At 55.2% G+C, this 22814-nt stretch overlaps 1 protein-coding gene across 2 annotated transcripts in view; it reads left to right on the top strand.

Annotated features, from left to right (window-relative positions):
• The first annotated feature begins 577 nt into the window (after positions 1–577).
• LOC123086070 (O-fucosyltransferase 1) overlaps positions 578–22814 on the top strand; it is a 35644-nt gene continuing 13407 nt past the window's right edge. Inside the window, exons 1-5 of one of the 2 annotated variants that reach the window (XM_044507770.1) lie at positions 578–743; positions 821–956; positions 8927–9008; positions 9107–9183; positions 9477–9565. In XM_044507770.1, the coding sequence (XP_044363705.1) occupies positions 736–743; positions 821–956; positions 8927–9008; positions 9107–9183; positions 9477–9565 (392 nt within the window). In that variant the 5' untranslated portion in view covers positions 578–735. The remainder of the gene's footprint in view (positions 744–820; positions 957–8926; positions 9009–9106; positions 9184–9476; positions 9566–22814) is intronic. The other variant, XM_044507771.1, reaches the window with a different exon arrangement.

Consider the following 22814-nt stretch of genomic DNA (forward strand, 5'->3'; position numbering starts at 1 on the left):
CGTCCCCATGGCCCTAGGGCCACCGGAGACGAGACAGACCTGCGGCAGAGCCGGCAAGAGGCACAAATCCTAGTTTTTTTTGTCGCTATCTCTATCTAAAGGCCATGTTACTTGCTGTTAATCAACTCTCTCTAAAAAAATATTGTTAATCAACTACGTATTATTGGTGACTGTATTTTTAAGTGTATTTTCGTGCACTTATAAGTGTTAGTGTTTTCTTTGTGTTGTCCATTATTTTTGCTGGCTTCCGATCCGTCATCAAACCATGTGTTGCTCGAAAATTCGTACTAAAACTGAACCAAAAGTAAATGATTATTACAAAAACTGAACTGTAACGACATATAAAACCTATGAACCAAAGTATAAAAACCATATAACCGAACCGAATCAAACCGAAAAAACCGAATGCACACCCTGAACCAATGCCCCGCGGGCCTTCGCTCCTGCGCCAACGATTGCCAAATATGACGGTCGGACGGCCAATGAGCGTTCGCTTGGAAATCGCTCTGAACGAGCAGTTTTGGAAAAAAAGGCCGCTTTTCCATTTCAGGAAAAAAAATGAAAAAAAGGAGAAAAGGGCCGCTAAACAAAACCTCACATCCCACGTTTCACCTACCCGCGCGCGCAGGACACACGCTCAACTCCCACTCCCACCCACACCTTCGATTCCCAGATCTTAGCGCATATCGTGCCCAATCCCCCCACCTGTTTCCGAAACCTAACCCCGCGATCCCAATGCGCAGGTGAGCACCGCTTTCCCTCGCCATACCCCCTTATCGTTTCAATTTTTTGCTGAATTTTTCGGTGATCTCTCCGGTAGGGGTCCTGGCGAGGCGTCCCTCCGCCGCCGCCGCGCGCCGGCGCGGCTGTTGGTCGCCGTGGCGGCGCTCGTCACTTGCACTATCTGGCTCTGGTCCTCCTCCGCCGACCTCACCCTTGCCTCCTACAAGGCCCAGGTGCGTTCTCTGGACCGTGCTTGTTTACCGGTGTGTAGCTTAGCTGTATTGTTTGATCTGCTTGGCTATTTCTATGGCAATGGAAGCACACGATATGCTTGTGCTGTTTGCGGGCCAACTGGGGATGCAACTGCTGCATTAGTTAGACGATGTTACGGAATTTCTCCCCATTTTCTCTTCAACAGGGTATTTGTTCAAGTTACGATATGCTTGTGCTGTTTGCGGGCCAACAGGGTGAAGTCTACAAAAAACCTTAAACTCATACACCTTGTCGGAATTAAACCATGAACTCTTAATCCCTAAAATGGGCACCCTATACTTATCAATCCCGGTCAAGATAGACCCGAACCTGTTTGGTGCACCAGGAAAAGATCGATTCCGACCAGGATTAGAGGCTATTCTCAGTTTCTCACTGACATCTATGTCCTCACTGTCATATTTATCTTCATCCAACGACCACCCATGACAACGACCCATGGCTGTGTGCAGGTCCTCCAGCTCGTAGCCTTGTGCGCCCATTATGAATCATGTTCCTCACGTGCTGTGCTGCTTGGACGGCCTCGGAGACGCGGTACCCGCTGAGCTTGCCCGCCACTGGCGACGAGTGGTGACAACATGTTCGGCTACACCAGCCCGTAGTTTGCACCTGACCCATCGAGCGTCCTTTCCACGACCACGTACTGGTTGGCGGTTGCAAGTGCATGCCTTGAGTAGCAGAATCAATCACTTGAGCCGTTCTAGGCTCACGAGTACATAACAACATGTTGCAGCAGGCTCTTGCATAGCATCGTCAACTCACCGTCAGCCGGATGGACAGTGGGTGCGTCTGCAGTGCATGCTTTCGTGTGAAGACTCGGACACTGGAGACATTGCCTTGTACGCTGTGCTGTGGCCGCCATTGCCGAGCATCTTCGCGGACGCACGCAGCAGTTTGTCTCGGCTTGAACCGCTTCAGGATGAGATCCTCCAAAAAAACCATCTTTCCTCTCCACTCTTACTTATTCTCTAAGAATTATAGCGCACGCTTGCCTCTGATGGATAAGTCTGTGTACTAGGGTCCTTGTGGGGCTGCAGCACATGGTCCTTGTGGCAGTTAGGAGGATAAAGTCCTGGACCATCAAGGACTGGCTGTTAGGATAGAGTTCTGTTCTTGACCATCAAGGACTGTCAGTTAGCATCTTAGACTAGCATCTTAGACTAGCATCTTAGACTGGCATCTTAGCAGCATCTTAGCATATGCCTTGGCTGGCTAGCAGCCTATAAATATGTATCCCCAACCCCTCAGGTTGGTATGGCATTGTGTGAGAAATAAACCAACGAAAATTGTCCCAACTCTCCTAGTGTCATCCACAACTATCAATGCTCAGGGTGAAAGGTCTAACAAGTGGTATCAGAGCCTCGTTAACCTGCACCCTGAGCATTTCCTGTGAGCAGCCCAAGTCGGTAGCAGCAGCTGCTCCGTCTGCCTCTGGTTACCTTCCTCCCTCCGGACTGTCGAGCAGCAGCTCGTCTTCATCAGCCTCCTCTTCACGCAACAGCCCCCCTGCAGCGAGCCATGTCTGCAGGTCGCTCTCAGCACACGGCTACCTCGAGCATGCGGCGCCGGCAAGAGGCCGAGCGCGCCGTGGCAGAGGAGCGTGAGCGAGCGGCTGTAGCAGCGGCTGCTGCGGCGGCAAGAGTGTCGAGGCTGGCTGCAGCGGAGCTGGCAGCAGCCAGAGCGGAGGTAGAAGCAGCCAGGGCGGAGGTAGAAGCAGCAGCAGCAGCAGAAGCAGCCCGTGAGGCTACGGCGGATGCCAAGGCACTCCGCGGCAGCCCCGGCAGCTCCAGCAGCTCCGCGCCTGCGGACGACGGCGCCGACGCAGATCGCGCCAAAGTGGCGCAGGAGCGGACGGCGCAGTGGGTAGCCGAGCACGCCCGCGCTCCAGGTGGAGGCGCGCACCGCGACGGCGGCTGCAACGACCAGGACCGCGGCCTCTACGAGGTCCGGACTGTGGTCAGGGATGTTGGTTCCAGTGTTGGGTGGCCTACCCTCACTAAAACCAACTACGTCGAGTGGGCCGGGATCATGAAGGTCAGGCTCCAGGTGCGGCGCATGTGGGAGGCAGTCCAGGACAGCAACGTCGACCACCTAGAGGATCGACGGGCGCTGGACGCCCTCATCGCCGCAGTCCCGCCCGAGATGCAGTTCTCGCTTTCCAACAAGCGGACTGCCAAGGAGGCTTGGGACGCCATCGCCGCAGCACGCATCGGCAGCGACCGTGCTCGCAAGTCCACCCTGCAGGCACTTCGTAAGGAGTGGGAGAACCTGGGCTTCAAGCCAGGTGAGGACGTTGATGACTTTGCTCTCCGTCTCAACACTCTGCTGCAGAAGATGGTGAAGTTTGGCGATGCCACCTACACCGAGGAGAGAGCTGTCGAGAAGCTTTTTCGGTGCATTCCCGAGAAGTACAAGTAGATGGCTCGCTCGATCGAGTCGTTGCTGGACCTCTCCACGATGACGATCGAGGAGGCGATAGGTCGACTCAAGGTCGTCGACACCGACGAGCCACAGCCCCCCTCGGGGCCCGTCACCACCGGCGGGAAGCTGCTCCTAACTCGGGAGCAGTGGGATCCCAGCCTTGGTGACAAGAAGAAGGGGGAGCCTTCCTCCTCGACGGGCGGCCGCAAGCGTGGCAAGCAGCGTAAGGCGCGAAGAGGCCCCCCGGGCAGGGCACAAGGACGTGCCGAAGGTGACGCCCGCGGAGGCGCCAAGGACGGCGCCGCTGGCAAGCCCAGGCCGGCACAAGACAACAGTTGCCACAACTGTGGCCGGTTTGGCCATTGGGCCAATGAGTGTCGGCAACCACGACAAGGCCAGGCTCACGTCGCACAGGCGAAGGAGGAGGAGACGGCTCTGTTCATGGCGCATGCAAGCATTGAGCTACCCTCGGCGACTCCAGTCGCAAAGGCTTTCATCCACCTCGATGAGCCAAAAGCACACGCTCTTCTCGGCGATGGCTCCGGGAAGGACAAGGCTACAGGGTGGTGCCTCGACACCGGCGCCACCCACCACATGACCGGTCGAAGGGAATTCTTCGCCGAGCTCGACTCCGATGCGCGAGGCTCCGTCAAGTTCGGGGATGCCTCCGCTGTGGAGATAAAGGGCGTCGGCTCCGTCATCTTCACCACCAAGATGGGAGAGCACCGGCTGCTCACCGGTGTCTACTACATCCCCGCGCTAAGGAATTCCATCATCAGCTTGGGACAGCTGGATGAGAACGGCTCACGCGTGCTGATTGAGCATGGGGTCCTACGCATCTGGGATCGCCAGCGTCGCCTTCTCGCCAAGGTGCCCAGAGGTGAAAATCGACTCTACGTCCTTGATGTGCAGGTGGCACAACCGGTCTGTCTCGCTGTCCGTCGAGACGACGAGGCGTGGCAGTGGCATGAGCGCTTTGGGCACCTTCACTTTGAGGCCCTGAAGCGTCTAAGTGCCAAGGAGATGGTGCGAGGCCTGCCATGCCTCGACCATGTGGAGCAGCTCTGCGACATCTGCGTACTGACAAAGCAGAGACGACTCCCCTTTCCCCAACAGGCGAGTTTTCGGGCTAAGGAGAAGCTGGAGCTCGTGCACGGAGACCTGTGCGGCCCGGTGACGCCAGCCACACCAGGAGGTCGACACTACTTCCTGCTGCTCGTCGACGATCTCTCCCGCTACATGTGGGTGATGATCCTCGGCAGTAAGGGAGAAGCGGTGGACGCCATCAGGCGCGCGCAGGTTGGTGTGGAGGCGGAGAGCGGCCGCAAATTGCGCGTGTTGCGCACTGACAACGGCGGCGAGTTCACGGCGGCTGAATTCGCGTCGTACTGCGCCGTTGAGGGCATCCAGCGCCACTACTCCGCGTCGTACAACCCGCAGCAAAACGGCGTCGTCGAGCGGCGCAACCAGACGGTTGTGGGGATGGCTCGGGCTCTCCTCAAGCAGAGAGGGATGCCGGCTGTCTTCTGGGGAGAGGCGGTGCTAACGGCCGTCTACATCCTCAACCGCTCTCCTACTAAGGAACTCGACGGCAGAACTCCGTACGAGGCCTGGCATGGGCGGAAGCCGGCGGTCTCTCATTTGCGGGTCTTTGGCTGCCTTGCGTTCGCCAAGGAGCTCGGCCACATCGGCAAGCTCGACGACAGGAGCACTCCGGGAGTCTTCATCGGCTACGCGGAGGGCTCAAAGGCCTACCGCATCCTCGACCCAAAGACACAACGTGTGCGCACAGCGCGAGACGTCGTGTTCAACGAAGGGCGAGGGTGGCAATGGGACAAGGCGGTGGACGACGGCTCGACGCCGACGTATGACGACTTCATTGTCGAGTACGCTCACTTCAAGGAAGCTGGGGGAGCAAGCAGCTCCTCTTCACCGGGCACGTCTACCCCGGCCCCCAAAACTACATCGACTCCGGCGCCTGCTACACCGACGACACCACAACCGGCGACGCCGCATACTCCAGCCCCGGCGGTCGCCACTCCGGGCTCGTCTTCATCAGCACCAGCTCACGCAGAGCACAACCCGATGAAGTTCGCTTCCCCGCTCACTCACGACGAGGAGCGGGTCAACGCATGGTATGGAGGCGAACCGCTGCGGTACCGTACGATGGATAATGTGCTCGGCGACCAGCCGGTGCCAGGACTGGTGCCACGTGACCTGGAGGCGCAGCTACAGCTCGTGTGTGAAGACGGCGAACCACGGTCCTTTGCAGAGGCCGAGAGAGACGCGGCATGGCGCGCCGCGATGAAGTTGGAGATGGATGCGGTCGAGCAAAACCGCACCTGGGAGCTTGCTGATCTCCCTCGAGGTCACCGCGCAATCACCCTTAAGTGGGTGTTCAAGCTGAAGAGGGATGGAGCCGGCGCCATCATCAAGCACAAGGCTCGTTTGGTGGCCCGAGGCTTCTTGCAGCAGGAAGGAGTCGACTTCGACGACGCTTTCGCTCCCGTGGCACGGATGGAGTCCGTGCGACTTCTCCTTGCGCTGGCTGCCCAGGAGGGCTGGCGTGTCCACCACATGGACGTTAAGTCGGCATTCCTCAATGGCGACTTGAAGGAGGAAGTCTACGTGCATCAGCCACCGGGGTTTACGATTCCCGGCCAGGAGGGCAAGGTGCTCCGCCTGCGCAAGGCTCTCTATGGCCTGCGGCAGGCACCCAGGGCGTGGAACGCCAAGCTGGACTCCACGCTGAAGAAGATGGGTTTTGAGCAGAGCCCGCATGAGGCTGCCGTCTATCGACGGGGGAGTGGAGGAAATGCCCTGCTGGTGGGCGTCTACGTTGACGACCTGGTGATCACCGGCACCAAAGATGCAGAGGTGGCGGCGTTCAAGGAAGACATGAAGGCCACGTTCCAGATGAGTGACCTGGGGCTCCTCTCCTTCTATCTAGGGATTGAGGTGCACCAGGACCACTCCGGGATCGCGCTTCGACAGTCCGCCTACGCCAAGCGCATCGTTGAGCTAGCTGGGCTCACCGACTGCCATCCAGCTCTCACTCCGATGGAGGAGAGGCTGAAACTAAGTCGCGACAGCACGACGGAGGAAGTGGATGCTACGCAGTACCGACGCCTTGTGGGGAGCCTTCGCTACCTCACTCACACACGGCCGGACTTGGCATTCTCCGTCGGCTATGTCAGTCGGTTCATGGAGCGACCAACGTCGGAACACCAGCAGGCAGTGAAGAGGATCGTCCGCTACATAGCAGGGACCCTCGACCACGGCCTCCACTACCCTAGGTGTCCTGGGGCGGCACACTTCGTCGGGTACAGCGACAGCGACCACGCCGGCGACATCGACACCAGCAAGAGCACGAGCGGGATCCTCCTCTTCCTCGGCAAGTGTCTCGTGAGCTGGCAATCAGTCAAGCAGCAGGTGGTGGCCCTGTCCAGCTGTGAGGCTGAGTACATAGCGGCCTCCACCGCCTGTACTCAGGCGCTCTGGCTTGCTCGACTGCTTGGTGATCTTCTCGTTCAAGACACCAGAACGGTGCAGCTCTTGGTGGACAGCAAGTCCGCCCTGGCCCTGGCAAAGAACCCCGTGTTCCACGAACGGAGCAAGCACATCCGACTGAGGTATCATTTCATCCGCAGCTGTGTGGAAGAAGGGAGCATCGAGGCGAGCTACATCAACACCAAGGATCAGCTCGCAGACCTGCTCACCAAGCCCCTTGGGAGGGTCAAGTTCCTCGAACTTTGCTCCAGGATTGGGATGATTCAACTCTCCCACAAGACGACGTACAAGACTTAGGGGGAGAATGATGGATAAGTCTGTGTACTAGGGTCCTTGTGGGGCTGCAGCACATGGTCCTTGTGGCAGTTAGGAGGATAAATTCCTGGACCATCAAGGACTGGCTGTTAGGATAGAGTTCTGTTCTTGACCATCAAGGACTGTCAGTTAGCATCTTAGACTAGCATCTTAGACTAGCATCTTAGACTGGCATCTTAGCAGCATCTTAGCATATGCCTTGGCTGGCTAGCAGCCTATAAATATGTATCCCCAACCCCTCAGGTTGGTATGGCATTGTGTGAGAAATAAACCAACGAAAATTGTCCCAACTCTCCTAGTGTCATCCACAACTATCAATGCTCAGGCTGAAAGGTCTAACAGCCTCCTCCCACGCTCCCCAGCCTGGCACTTGCTCCTCCCGTAGCCACTAACATTCTGTCGAATAGTTGGTGTGCATGCACTCCCCAACAGTTCACCTCGTCTCCAAGCTCACTCTGACTGCCCCTGTGGATTCCCGCGACTCTCATTCGCCATACCGCGTCATTGGATGAGCTCTAATCACATTTTGTCCCCCTATTTCTTCATCCACAGTTCGCTCTAGGCCCCTGCCCTGCGCCAGAGCACGCCAGGCCGAACGCATGCATGCCGCTCACAGTGCCGCATGGACGGCGCGAACGGCGACAAAACAAGTGCACATGTGCCCATTCTCATGCCCTTCCCATAGTTCCGCTGCCAAACCTCACCGTTCTGAACGAGCACCCCAGTTCTTGGCGAGAGAGATAAAAATTACAGGAAGAAGATGGATATGACATGCGGATCCGTGCAGTCAGTGAGAGTAGAGAGTAATCCCGGCCGGGATTGTTATTTTCCTAGCATGACAAACTAGTCTACATAGGTTTAGGGTTGAGATAGACCGGGATCAGTGAGTAGAGGGTGTCAATTTCAGGGATTTGGAAGTTGGGGTTTGATTGCGACGAGCCATATGAATTGAAGGTTCAAAACAGACTTCACTTGTTAGATGATGTTACGGAATTTCTCCCCATCTTCTCTTCAACAGGGTATTTGTTCAAGTTATTTTTCGCGTTGTTTATCAGCGAGGAAATGGTGATGGTATTATGTTAATATTTTTTTATTGCTTTGGGGAAAGACCAATAGATGGTGATGGGCCATTTCTCTGAGGCTTGGGGGTCGAAGAACTCCAAGCCGCTGCAAAAGAAAAATATGTGAACGATCGTTGTTACGATGGGAGGGACCGGTGGAGGGGGATAGTGCGTTTACCAGAACTTTCATTATTTTGTGTAGTTGATCTATATGGTTGGTGACCGGCAAGAAAAAAAGATATATATGGTTGCTGCTATTAGTTTATTGTGGATTTGGATGATATAAGTGGAGGCAATGCAAATGCATTTAAATTGGTTAGAAAGAATTATTACCTTCTCTGTGGAAATCATTGGGACACTTTGATGGCTCATGAGGATGTATTTCCTAGTGGTGAACTGGATGACTTTGCATTTTAAAATATTCTATTCTAATGATAAACAATAGTATCAGAAATAAATTCTGTTTAGTGGCAATATGCCTTTTGAAATGCATCATTTTAGTTTGTGGGCTGATAAGCTGATTTTAACTAATTGCATCATTTTAATTACAATGACAATATGTGCATTGTGTATTTGAATTCTCAATGAAATGATTTCTTATACTAACATCGATGCGATTATTCAAGGATGTTGATGTAAATAAGTTGTGGAGAACTGCAAATTCAAATGGCTGGAGAGCTTCTTCTGCACCACGATCATATTGGCCTCGTATGTTTGTGTCTCTAACCTCTCTGGAAGTTGACGGTCATATTCTTAGCAAAGGATGGTAAAAGTGGATATGCTGAAGTTAATTAATGTACCTGCAGCCCCACCAACTGAGTCTGAGACTAATGGGTACTTGCGTGTCCGATGCAATGGTGGCTTGAACCAACAACGTACTGCGGTGATTAACGAATAAGCTCTCCCTTTATCTGTAAAGAAGCATGTTTGATCATAATACTTGCTATTTTTTGAACCCGGTTCCACATTTTCCGTAACTTCCATAACAGAAAGTAAAAAAAGAAGAAGGTGAAAACAAGAAAACGGGTTCAACTCACTAGTGGGAAACCCACTGTCCAACACCATTCTTGGAGACGAACTATGGGACGAAAACCACCAGCACTAAATTGCTGGAGTTACTATGATTATATGATTGATGGTAACAAAATTAAGGTTGCTATTGTCCTGTTTTTGTAGATATGTAATGCTGTTGTTGCTGCACGAATAATGAATGCTACACTAGTGCTGCCAGAATTAGATGCAAACTCTTTTTGGCGTGACGAGAGGTATCACTTTTATCCGAAATGGCATCTCATGCAGTAACAATGTATGCATTTAGATAAAAACCTTGTGTTCTTTGTGAAAATTGTTGATTTTTGCAGAATACTTAATAAGTTATAAAACAATCATATTTCCATTGTGTTCATATTCTATAGTTGGTTTTAGTTGATTATATAATTTCAGCCTCTTCTTTTTGTGCCTGATTATGTGACATTTACATGAGAATGATTGACCCTAATATTTCCATCCAGTGAACTATCTCGGTCAACTCCCTAGTCCCTACAAGCATTTGAAGCAAGATATTTAGCACTTAGTAGATGAAATGCTGTACAGTAGAATAGTTCCAGAGTTCTGAAAAGTGCCTATAAATTTATGCATGCAATGCCACAACACGTGTGTATATTGGGCGGGATATAAGAAGTTTTTTTTTCCATTCTGAACAAATTAAAATTTAGTTCAGTTCCTTTATATAGAATTTCATGAATAAATGACCGGTCCATGGTTACACCAGTATCCTACTTGAAAATATTCTCAAATTATGTGTTTATTGTGTAGTTGCAAATCATTGTTCCTTTTGTAGATTATTGCATCGTTTATATTGTCGATAATAGGCAATGAAAAGTTTGGCGGCGGACTCGATAGTATTAATGTAACAGAAAGTATGATGCAATTGAAAATTATCCAGCAAATAATTTGAAACCCATAAGATATTGAAACCAAGTCATTGTTCTGGCACATGGATAGCTAACTTTCACGCACCCCTGTCCATGGCTAAATCTTTGGTGATATTCCAGTCCTTTAGATCTCCGATCTCTCTTTAGGGACCCCTTCCATGTCAAGTTTGGTCTACCCCGATCTCTCAGGACATTATCAGCACGCCTTAACCATCCGCTATGCACTGGCGCTTCCGGAGGCCTGTGCTATATATGCCCAAACCATATCAGGCACGGTGCCACCCCAACTCTATCAAGTATATCATCATTTTGAACCCGAATCTTCTTGTGTGGCCACATATCCATCTTAACATGCGCATCTCTGCTACACCTAGCTGTTGGACATGCCGCCTTTTAGTTGGCCACTATTCAACGCCAGACAACCATCGCAGGTCGAACCGCCATCCTATAGAACCTGCCTTTTAGCTTTTGTGGCTCTCTCTCATCACAGAGAACTCAAGAAGCTTGGCGACACTTCATCCATCCAACTTTTATTTGATGGCTCACATCTTCATCGATATCACCATCCTTATGCAACATTGACCCCAAATATCGAAATGTGTCCTTTCGAGGTACCATCTGCTCGTCAAGGCTAACTTCCTCCTGCTCGTGCCTACTAGAACTGAAATCGCACCCCATGTAGTCAATTTTACGTCTACTAAGCCTACAACTTTGCGATTTTGAAGTCTGTCTCCACATCTCTAACTTTCCATTAACCCCCGTTCGACCATTTCCGACTAGCACCACATCATCCGCAAAGAGCATTACACCATGGGATATCTCCTGATATTATCCCTTGTGACCTAATCCATCACCAAAGCAAAAAGATAAGGGCTTAAAAAGTTGACCCTTGGTGCAGTCCTATTCTAATTGAAAGTCATCGGTGTCCCCATCACTTGTTCAAACACTTGTCACAACATTATCGTACATGTACTTGATGAGGGTAATGTACTTTGTTGGGACTTTGTGTTTCTCCAAGGCCCACCATATGACATTCTGCAGTATCTTATCGAGGCCTTCTCCAAGCCAATGAACACCATATGCAAATCCTTCTTTTGCTCCTTGTATCTCTCCATAAGTTGTCGAACCAAGAAAATGGCTTCCAGGATTGACCTCCTAGGCATGAAACCATACTGTTTTTCTGGTCACGTTTGTCAATCTTCTTAAGCAATGCTCCATGGTAATTAGTACAACTTTGAACACCCTAGTAGGAGCTAGGGCCCTACCAGGTCTTGGTCGGAGGTTGTACGGGAAGGAGGGAGGCGGGCGCGGACGTGAGCACGGCCGCCGGCGCGAGGGCGCCGTGTCGCGCGGAGGAGGCGGCGGCGATGAGAGCGGGCGGCTAGGGTTAGGGTTCCGGCTCCTTCGGGGAGCCGAGCAATAGAATATGTCTTATTGCTTAATTCCAAAAGGGTGTCTTACAACTGTTTATATAATCTTGATGCTAATAAAAATAAAATAACTTGGGCTAAGCCCCTAACTAGACGCGCCCATTGGGCCTCCTCCGGCTATAAGTGATGCCGGTCATAACATCTCTCCCCGCCTGCGCAAACAACTCGTCCTCGAGCTGGAAGTCTGGAAAATGTTGACGGAACTCCTCGAGCTTCTCCCAAGTGGCATCCTCCTCCGGAAGGCCGTGTCACTGGATCAGCAAATGCCATACTCCACGACGCTGCTGGACCTGCAACACCTTCGCCGGTCCTGGAAGAAGGCGCCCGTCGAAGGTCGGAGGTAGTACTGGCGTGGCCGCCGCTGGGTCTCCACGGAAGGGCTTCAGCAACCCCACATGAAACACGTCATGGATGCGGGCACCGGTCGAAAGCTGCAAGCAGTAGCCCACCTTGCCTATGCGCTCTACCACAGGAAACGGGCCCGCGTAGCGAGGGCCCAGCTTGCGCTTAGCGCGCGGGTCCAGGGATTGCATGGAGCGGTGAAGGAGGCGCAGCCACACCCAGTCGCCCATCGCAAACTCCGCCTCGCGGTGATGGTCGTCGTAGTACCGCTTGGACAACTGCTGGGCTTGGAGAAGGCGTTAGCGCACCTCCGCTAGCATCTCGTCCCGGCTGCGAAGGTCGCCCACCGCCTCCGTCCTAGCCGTCTCAGGGTCAACTGGCAGGATGGGCGGTGGCGGTCGGCCATAGACCACCTTGAATGGCGTGGCGCGCAGGGCGGAGTGGTAAGAGGTGTTGTAGCAGTACTCCGCCCACGCGAGCCAGTCCACCCAAGCACAGGGACGATCACCTGTAAAACAACGCAAATACATGGCAATCACCTTGTTGACCACCTTGGATTGGCCGTCCGTCTGAGGATGGAAGGCCGTACTCAGGCGGAGCTTCACGCCTACCATCCGGAAGAGATCGCGCCAGACATGCCCCGTGAACACCGGGTCCCGGTCGCTGACGATCGAAGAGGGAAACCCGTGTAGGCGGACGATGCCGTCAAAGAATGCACGAGCCACGGAAGCGGCGGTGTAGGGATGGTCGAGCGCGATGAAGTGTGCGTACTTGGAGAAGCGGTCGACCACCGTGAGGATGACGGACTTGCCGCCCACCTTAGGGAGGCCCTCGATGAAGTCCATGGAGATATCGGCCCAGACTTGAGAGGGCACCTCCAGGGGCTGTAGCAGCCCAGCTGGGTGCAGTGTCTCCGTCTTGTTACGCTGGCACGTAACACAAGACCGCACCCAGTCTCGGACCAGGGCTTGATCGTCGGGGAGGTAGAAATCGGCGAGGAGACGGTGAAGGGTCTTCTGCACACCCTTGTGGCCGGCCGAGTGTGCTTGCAGCAGAACCTGGTGACGGAGGTCGTCGTGATCCGGCACGAAGAGGCGGCGCCCATGCAGGAGTAAGCCATCTGCCAAACGCCACGGCTCCTCCAGGTCGCCGGCATCGAGGCGCTCCCGAATGAGCTGAGCATCCGGCGCGTCTGCGGTTGCCCTGCTGATGTCGTTAATGCGGGCGAAGGAAGGCCCCGAGCGGATGCAGAGAGCCGCTCCGTCGGCGTCGCTGGCGTCCGTGTCGTGGTCGGCGTCGCGGTGGGACAGGGCGTCGGCCACAGTGTTCAGACGGCCCGGACGATACTCGACGGTGAAGTCGAAGCCAAAGAGCTTGCTGATCCACTGGTGCTGCGACAGGGTAGATAGCCTTTGGTCCAATAAGAACTTGAGGCTGTAGTGATCCGTGCGAATACGGAACGGCCGCCCCCAAAGATATGGCCGCTAGTGGCGCACGACCTGCACCAAGCCAATGAGCTCCCGCTCATAGGCCGCGAGCTTATGATAGCGCGCGGCGAAGGGCCTGCTGAAGAACGCAAGCGGCCTGTCGCCCTGATGAAGGACGGCGCCGAAACCCCACACCAAAGGCGTCGCAGTCCACCATGAACGGCCGGTCAAAGTCGGGCATCTGGAGGACGGGACCCGTCGTGAGGGCCCTCTTGAGAGCCTCGAACGCCTTAGTGGCCTCCGCATCCCAGGCGAACGTGTCGCGTCGCAGCAGGCGCGTCAGCGGGGATGCGATGAGGCCGAACTCTCGGATAAATTTCTGATAGTACCCTGCGAGGCCCAGGAAGCCGCGGATAGCCCGTGGTGAGTGCGGCGTCGGCCAGGCTGCGACAGCTGCCACCTTATCGGCGTCCATAGCAACACCCTTGGCCGAGATGACGTGGCCGAGGTAGGCGATTGAAGGCGTGCCGAACGAGCACTTCGAGCGCTTAAGATGAAGATGGTGCGCTTGAAGCTCGTTGAAGACGATGGCAACGTGCTAAAGGTGCTCCGCCCATGAGGCGCTGTAGATAAGAATGTCATCAAAGAAAACAAGCACAGACCGACGCAAGTAGGGGTGGAGGACGTCGTTCATCAAGGCCTGAAAGGTCGCCGGGGCGTTGGAGAGGCCAAAAGGCATCACCAAGAACTCGAAGTGGCCGTGATGAGTCCGAAACGCCGTCTTCGCGACATCGTCCGGGTGCATCCGCACCTGGTGGGTAGCCCGAACGGAGGTCGAGCTTGGTGAAGAAGCGCTCCCCATGTAGCTTGTGGACGATTGGAATAGGAAATTTGTCCTTGAGCGTCTGGGCGTTAAGGGCACGGTAGTCGATGCAGAAGCGCCACGTGTCGTCCGACTTGCGGACGAGGAGGACCGGCGCTGAAAACGGGGAAGTAGAGATCCGGATGATGCCCAAGGCGAGCATTAGCGCACACTGCCGCTCCGGCTCGTCCTTCTGCAGCTGGGGGTAGCGGTAGGGGCGCACCGCAACCGGCGCCGTGCCCGGCAGGAGATGAATTTGGTGGCCATACACTCGGGCTGGCGGAAGGCCCTGAGGCTCATCGAAAATGTCGCGGTGCTGCTGCAGAAGATGATCCAACAGAGGGTGCTCGGGCCCTGCAGCAGTCGCGGCCAGCTGCAGCTGCGGCGTCGCTGGTGAGGCGCCACCCACGACCTCCCACCGGACGTGGTGACCTAGGCGCCAGAAGGTCATCGTTAGGGCGTCGAAGTCCCAGAGGATGGGACTAAGGGTCCTCAAGAAGTCGACGCCGAGGATGAAGTCGAAGCAGCCCAAGTTGATGCTGGCGCACGTGATGGTGAAGTGCTCGTCGCCGATGGTGATGGGCACGTTTCGCGCCAGCCCATGGCACGAGAGACGGTTGCCGTTAGCCACGGTGACCTGGAGTTGCTCCCCGCCCGTCGGCTGGAGCGCTAAGCGGCGCATGGTCGCCTCGGGCAGAAAGTTATGCGTGGAGCCCGTATCCAGGAGGGCCACCAGACGCTCACCATGGATCATCACCGGCAAGAGCATAGTCCACTCGTCTCGGATGTCTGCGAGCGCATGGAGGGAGACCACGAGAGCCATCGCTGGAGCGGGCGCCGGTGCGACCTCCGCAGCAACTGGGGCGGGCAAGTCGCCGAGCCTGTCGACGACTGTGTCCTCCTCGACGTAGTCGGCCGCCTCCAAGTAGAAGAGGCGCGGGCATACGTGGCCCGACACGTAGGGCTCGTCGCAGTTATATCAAAGCCCCTGGCGACGTCGCTCGAGCTGCTCGGCCGGGGTGAGCCAGCGGAAGGGCCGCGTCGCGGCCGGAGTGGTAGTCGCCGGAGCGGCTGGGGGTGGGCGGCCCGGCACAGGTCGTGTCGGTGCTGGCCTGGCTGGCTGTCGGGCACCCCGACACGGTGACGCCTGTTGCGAGGCCTGCGCGCGATGCTCGAAGGTGCAGGCATAGTACATGGCCGTCTGGAGGTCCTGGGGTCCCCGAAGCTCCATGTCCACGCGGATATGATCCGGCAGACCGCCGACGAAGAGCTCGGCCCGCTGGCGAGCCGTCACGCCGGGCGCGTGGCACGCCAGGGCCTGGAAGCGGTCGGCGAAGTCCTGCACCGTGGAGGTGAAGGGGAGGTGGCCTAGCTTCGCCAGCCGGCTCCCGCGTATCGGCGGCCCGAAGCGAAGGAAGCAGAGCTCGCGAAAGCGCTCTCATGGGGGCGTGCCGCCCTCGTCCTGCTCGAGGGCGTAATACCACGTCTGTGCGGCGCCTCGAAGGTGATATGAGGCGAGCCAGGTGCGGTCCGACGCGAGCGTGCGTTGCCCTCGGAAGAACTGCTCACACTGATTAAGCCAGTTGAGGGGATCCTCGGTGCCGTCGTAGGTGGCGAAGTCTAGCTTGGCGAAACGCGGCGGTGTATGAGTATGACCGTCGTGGGAGTATGGCTCGTCGGTGCGAAGCAGCGACGGGGCAGTGCCGGGTCGGTGGAAACAACCCCCCTGGGATGGCGGCCCGTCGAGGCCAGCGTAGGGACCCGCGGCGCTGGAGGACCCGTCGTACTGCAGGTTGGGCGCCGGCTGCGAGTGGACGTGCGGCGGTTTCGAGGCCATCGTGTAGACCGGCTGCGGCGACGACCCGGCCAACCAGGACGGTAGCGGTGACGGCGAGGGTGGGAACCGGACCTGGTGGATCGGCACTCCCGCCGACGCGGTCGGAGCCGGCCCGGAGCTGATCGGCGGTGGCGTCGGCAGTTGCAGCGGGGCGACGGGGGCCGCCAGGGGCTGCGATGGCCATGGCAACCAGGGCGGGGTGGTGGGTGGCGGCGGCAGCTGCAGCTGTGGCGGCCCAGTGAGTGCGGCGGAGGCCGCTGGGTGCGGCGGCTGCCACGGCAGCAGCAGCGGCCCGGTGACGGCGGCCCGTAGGGGCCGGCCAAGTAGAGGCGGATCTCCTGGACCGCGGCGGCGAGATCGCGGAGCGCCCCGATGACTTCCTCCGGGGTGAAGACGGTGGGAGCCGGTACGGTGGAGGTAACCGGCATCGGCAAGGGAGGGGCGCTGGCCGTGGTGGCCATCGGGGAGGTGGTGGCGGTCGGCAGCGGCAGGGTTAGAGTGGGCGGTGGCGAAGACATGACCGAACCTAAGCTACCTGATACCAAATTGGTAGGAGCTAGTGCCCTACCGGGTCTTGGCCGGAGGTTGTACGGGAAGGAGGGAGGCGGGCGCGGACATGAGCGCGGCCGCCGGCGCGAGGGCGCCCTGTCGCGCGGAGAAGGCGGCGGCGGCGATGAGAGCGGGCGGCTAGGGTCAGGGTTCCGGCTCCTTTGGGGAACCGGGCAATAGAATATGTCTTATTGCTTAATCCCAAAAGGGTGTCTTAGAACTGTTTATATAATCTCGATGCTAATAAAAATAAAATAAATTGGGCTAAGCCCCTAACTAGACGCGCCCATTGGGCTTCCTCCGGCTATAAATGACGCCGGTCATAACACACCCAATTCAAAATTATCCATTCACTAGTATAGTATATAAAACTAAATTAAATCAAGAATCAAAGTTCACGCACGAACGTGTTAGGATGAATCCAAGTGATGAGGAACAATAGATGAGAGAAAAGAAGAAAGAAAACACACGCCAGATCTGTTTGGCTACTTCTAGATACTTCCACTCTAGTGTAGTATTTCTTTTCTCTTCTTTACCCTACCTGTTGTTTCTATAGTTCTCTAGTTATAAATAGCTGTGAGTAGAATGGTGAATCCTAAATAATGTTTTTTCTAGAGTGTTCCAGCTATAAGTAGAAGTATGTGAATGCTTCCCAAAGCCCTATAAATAGAGGTCCTCACCTCTACTTTGTAACCCAGACTAGGTACCCACTACCTATAATAGAACTTGTTGTTCTTATCTAAGATCTTGGAGTAGATCTTGTGCTCTAGGAGTTCTGGATTGAACTATTGCTGCCATATCGGCCTACATTCGCCTCTAGAGCGATATCTAGCGCAACACGTTGAAGTTGTTTCTTCAACACTTGTGCTGCACACATTGTAGCAGCAAGGTTGTAGTTGTGCAATACCATAACACGCTCGCATGCAGCCTACCTTGCCCCTTTCACTCGTGTAGTTGTGCAATACCATAACACTATGGTTTGGCTTGGCGTCGTCGTGTTATCGCTGTCTGCAGTGCCGCGCATTGCTTAGTCAATGCCCTTCTTTGTTGTGCTTGTCATATGGTCCTAGTGTTAGGTATTCAAAGTATCAGACTACGGTGTCACATATTGAAACGTAGGTGTCAATTATTCAGTTATAGTTTTGCTAGATCAAATAGCCTCCACTATCTATGTTCCTTCAATGGCCTAGATTACCCCGTGCTTGATTACTACTGCAACAACATAGTCATCTTTACAACGTATTATTCCTGACCCCGCTACCTATATAACCAGTTGGGTTGTGGCTAAGGTTCATCATTCTATGTTCCCCAATTTTGCTTCTGTGACAAGACATATAACACTATATTCATACATAAATCAATAGATGGCCAGCTTCATCCGGCCTTGTAGCTAGAACTGTGAGATACATGCATATGAATATCAGTTGAAATCCACGGTGACACATGGTTTGACAAATTGGTATTCAGAGCAAGAATTCCTCGGAGACCAATCGAGTTGTGGAGCAAGTGTGGTTGAGATCTCTCGTAGAATCCCACCCTCCCCTCCCCTTTCACAACGGCGGTGTTGAACTTTGTGTGGCCGCGATTAGACGATGACGAATCCATTAGGGTGTAGTTCGGAAGCCACCAAAGTGGTTGTTGGGGATTTTTTTCCTTGTTGTAAAATTCCATGCATGATTCGCTCTGTACACCTTGTCGGCGTTTCGGTGGCTGCGGTGAGATTTGATCGCTGGGGCAGGTTGTTGAGCAAGTCTCAACATGAAATTCCCGCTGGGGCAGTTTGTTGAGTAAGTCTCAACGTGAAATTCCTTCTTGGATCATTCAGATGTGACGATATGAAGAGCAAACCCAAGCATGGATGAGGCTGAATACCAAGACCTCCTATCCATGAAGGGCGATGTCCTTGAGTATTAGAAGGAGACCGCATCTCTTCTCTCGGACATGACAATATTGCAAACTGAGGTACGATTGTCCACTCGGGTTGGATTATCTGTGGGCTGCGCCCCTTGGTCCTGTTGGACCATGTCGTGCGCTGGTAGCTCATCATTTCCATGCCTCCCAAGTAGGCACGATCCCTGACCGACTGCTAGGCTCGAGTGGCTGACTCCACGCCTGATTAGGGGTGTTGAGCCCTTTGCTTGACAGGCATGCCCGTATGTTGTATCCTTGTTAGTAGCCCCGGAGTGCTGCGTGACCTGCTTGCCGGGAGGTTGCGTGGGACTTGTTTGATCCACTCGCTCCCGTGTGAAGGTGAAACCTTGGATCGAGACGTTTGAGGACCAACCTTTTTGAGTCTTGACCAACGATTAGTTGAGGGTACGCCGTGTTGACCGAAGGTCCACTGACTGCAAGGAGAAAGATTCATGGTCCTTGGCCCTCTAATTGACTGAGGGCAGGGGACGAAACAGGGGCCGGTAGGACACACACCAAGTCTTGATGTCCAATGTTCGCGATGCCATCAGAAGGTTTGGGAACCAAGGCATGCTTGCGTGGGGTGTTGAGTTACCATTCTGAATGGTTGCATCAGAGCTGACGTGGTGATTCCCGAGGGTGGGGGGTGTTTTGGCCTCCCCTTTGCCTATAAGACAGGCTGGGATGGGGAGCAGCGAGGTCACCAAGCCCTTGTTGCCTTCTTCCTTGCTGCCCCCTTCCCTTTCCCAACGTTTTGCCTACCATTGTGAGGGTGTGTCTCACTCCTTACACATGCCTTGCCATCACTCTGCTCCTTGCTCTTGCACCGCCAACGCTCTTCCGTAGAAATGATGTCATCCCCATCAGCCTTTGCCAAGGATCCCACTGTTGTAGATATGTTGCCGTCGTCCTCACAATATCTTGCTCCGGCGGGCAAGCCGAGGGCCCACCTGAGCGGTGGAGCAGGCCCTCCGACGCAGCCGAGGAGGTGAAGGCGGCATTGGGGCGGCGGAAAATTAGGAGGTGGAGGAGGAAGATCCGGCGACCTAGTGTCCTTCGAAGATGACGACGTCGAAGATATTGAAGCTGGTGGTGGCGGGTGTGTTTTCCCTCAATCTCCGATGGCGGGTGCCCAAAAGAGAGGCAACCCCCGAACCTTGAGAGGGGGAGGCGGTGGTTTTCGTTCCTTTCTTCGAGAGGGGGTTCTCCCTGCCGATCCAACCCTTTCTCCGAGGACCGCTCCATTACTATGGGCTGGAGCTTCACGACTTGAATCTGAACGGGATCAGGTGGCGAGCTTCATCACCTACAACGAGGGCTTTCTGGGGATCGAGGCTCATTTCGCCTAGTGAAAGAGGCTGTATTTTGTGAAGGCATACATGTGTCAGGATGATATCAAGTTGGGGGAGTCGGCATCTCAGTTTGGGTAATGCCGGGGTTGAGGTGGCCAAGGTTTCCACCGTCTCGTCCAACAAGGGTGGCACCATAACTGGTTCTACTATTCCAATCCTAACCCTGCGTTACTGGCCTTCAACGCCCAATATGCGCTATACAACGATGTCCGGGCAGCCCGACCTACTCCCGAGGAGCAGATAGTAGCGAAGTTTTTGGGGAAACACATAACCATGCTCCACGAGGCGCCCTTAGGGAGACTGTGGTGGCGACATTCATCGGACATCGAGTTCAGCCCATCAAACTGAGGTGCTGCCCTATGTGATTGTACACAGGCTTGGGGGATCCAACCTGGGAGGCGCCAGACGAGCTCAGGGGAAGGAGATGCACAGACGGGCGGTCAAACTAGTGAAGTCCAAGGTCGTTGACCTGATGGGTCGGCCTGCTGTCCTCAGGCATCCCGACCAGCCGGATGAGGTAAGTGCGCTATCCTTGGGGCCCCCAACCCTTTTCCCTTTCACGCCTCATTTGTCGTTTTTGGTGGCTTTGCAGGAGGTGGCCTCCTTTGTCTCCCGACATCCCCTTCCCGTGGACTAGGCATGACGTTGGGTGGCTGCCCTGCCCAAGCTCCCGTGCCAGCTCCTGGTCCGGCCAGTACTTTAAGCGCTAGTGGTTTGAATTTGGGCATGGGGCAGGCATCGAACGGCTCCTCCCATTCAGGGAAGAGGAAAACGCCCGGGAGCATCTCCTCTGGGGTCGATGCAGCGGGTGACACCTTTGGGAAGCAGAAGTTGCCAGCAGCCACTGAGGAGGGGGGAGAGCTTCCGAGGTGATCATCGGGAGGAAGAGGAGGAAAACCGCCCAGACGACTGTCAAGAAGGGAGGTGTCCAAGCCGGCCCTCAAGGGACGACGTGTGACTCACCACAGGAGGGACTGTTGCTTTTCCCACATGGGAGTCCCCTTGTGAGGACCTTAAATTTGGGAATTCTCCATGTCGTCACTGCCCAGGAGGGAGTTGTTGCAGCTCCAAATTGCCTTGGGGGCAAATATTCATCTTCTTCTAGGGGTCTTGATATCACGCTGTTGGAGGGGGACTCGAGGTTGGCGCCTATTGGTTGTGCGTCTGGTACTCCCACTCCAACTTCAGTGAAAGTTGTGTCTCGGGATTTGAACCCCGAGCCGAGCATCCTGGACGCAGAGCTGCGGGAGCAGGTTGAAGAGCGGTCGCCCGGCTCCCTGGCTGCTGGAAGGTATGATGAGGAATCTTCATGTGGCGGGAGCCTGAATATCCTCCTTTTGTCCGATGTGAGTTCTCCTTCCAGCAACTTTTCTCAAATGATGCTTGTACAAGGTGCAACCCCCCTCCAGCCTATGCTTTGTTGGAATACTAGTTCTGGGTCGCATGGCAGCGTTTCTGGTTTGGCTGCCATGGCAGCCGTTTTCGCTGCGACGACAACGTTTTCAGTTTGTTAGCGTTTTGGCCCATTTCTGTTTAGAGTCAACACCACGGGACGCGTTTTTGCATGATTCATGGCTAGTTTGTAGGGCGCCGTGGGCTTGTGCTAGGTCGTGGGATGGCATGATCCAGTCGCAGTGCGTGGGCGCGGCATGACTTGCGTTCGTTGAGAAATAAAAGGAGGAGAAACAGAAAAGCAACAATACTTACGCTGCGCAAATCTCTCTCTTTCTCTCATGAGCTGAATTTCATCTTAGAGAGGCAACAGGTGGCATCAAAGCCATGTCGGGTACTTCGGCGGCCAGCTATCGGTCACGTACGCCCCTGCGCCTCCACGTGGCGTTGCAGGAGCGGAGCCAGCGTAGAACCTGCGGCGGCAGCGGTGGTGCAGTAGGCGACCTCCGGCGGCGCCCTCCCGATGCTGACACGCACCAACTATGCGGAGTGGGCGCTGCTGATGAAGGTTTACCTTCAAGCACATGGCTGGTGGGAGGCTGTGTCCATTGGGAACGCCTCCTACCACGACGAGCACAATGCCATGATCACCATTTCGCGAGACGTGCTGAACGCCGTTGACAAGGAGAACGCCAAGGCTGCGTGGGATGCCATCGCCATGCAGCGCATGGGCGCCAGCTGGGTGCGCAAGGCGACACACATAAGCTGCGGCATGACTTCGGGGGCATCTCCTTCCGTGATGGCGAGACCATCGACGACTTCTCGATGCGGCTCTCCGAGATCGTCACCAATTTGCGCGCGCTCGACGACACGCTGGAGGAGTCCAAGGTAGTAGCCAAGTTCCTCCGTGTTGTGCCATCCCAATTCGCACAGGTCGCCATTGCCATTGAGACACTGCTCGACGTGAGCACGTTCCTCTGGACGAAGTCACCCGGCAGCTTCGCGTGGTCGAAGACCGTCTGAACGACATCCACGGCAGCAACAACGGTTAGGGTGGCCGCCTGCTTCTCACGAAGGAGTGGGAGGCCCGGAAGTAGCAACCCCAAGGCAACAACAGCTCTTACTTTGGTGGGCGGAACAACCGCCAGAGGGGCGGTGCCCGCGGAGGTGGACGCTAGAACGGCCATGACCACAAGAGCGGCGGCGACAAAGACAAATGCCGCTACTGTAGCATAAAGGGCCATTGGGCCCGTGAATTCAGGAAAAAGAAGAGGGAGGAGGCACTCCTTGCTCGAGCCGACAAGGAGGCTGATCCGGACTTGCTGCTGGCCGAGGTCGTGGAGATCTCTGCCACGGCTGCGAATTTTGCTGCCATGGTAGCGGTTTCGCACCCTCCCATAGATGCAGCGGAAAACGCTGCCATGTTAGCGAATTGGTTGCCACGGCAGCAATTCCAGTCTCGCCATGGCAGCGGATCT

This window comes from Triticum aestivum, chromosome 4A (genome assembly GCF_018294505.1).
Source record: "Triticum aestivum cultivar Chinese Spring chromosome 4A, IWGSC CS RefSeq v2.1, whole genome shotgun sequence".
NCBI lineage: Eukaryota > Viridiplantae > Streptophyta > Magnoliopsida > Poales > Poaceae > Triticum > Triticum aestivum.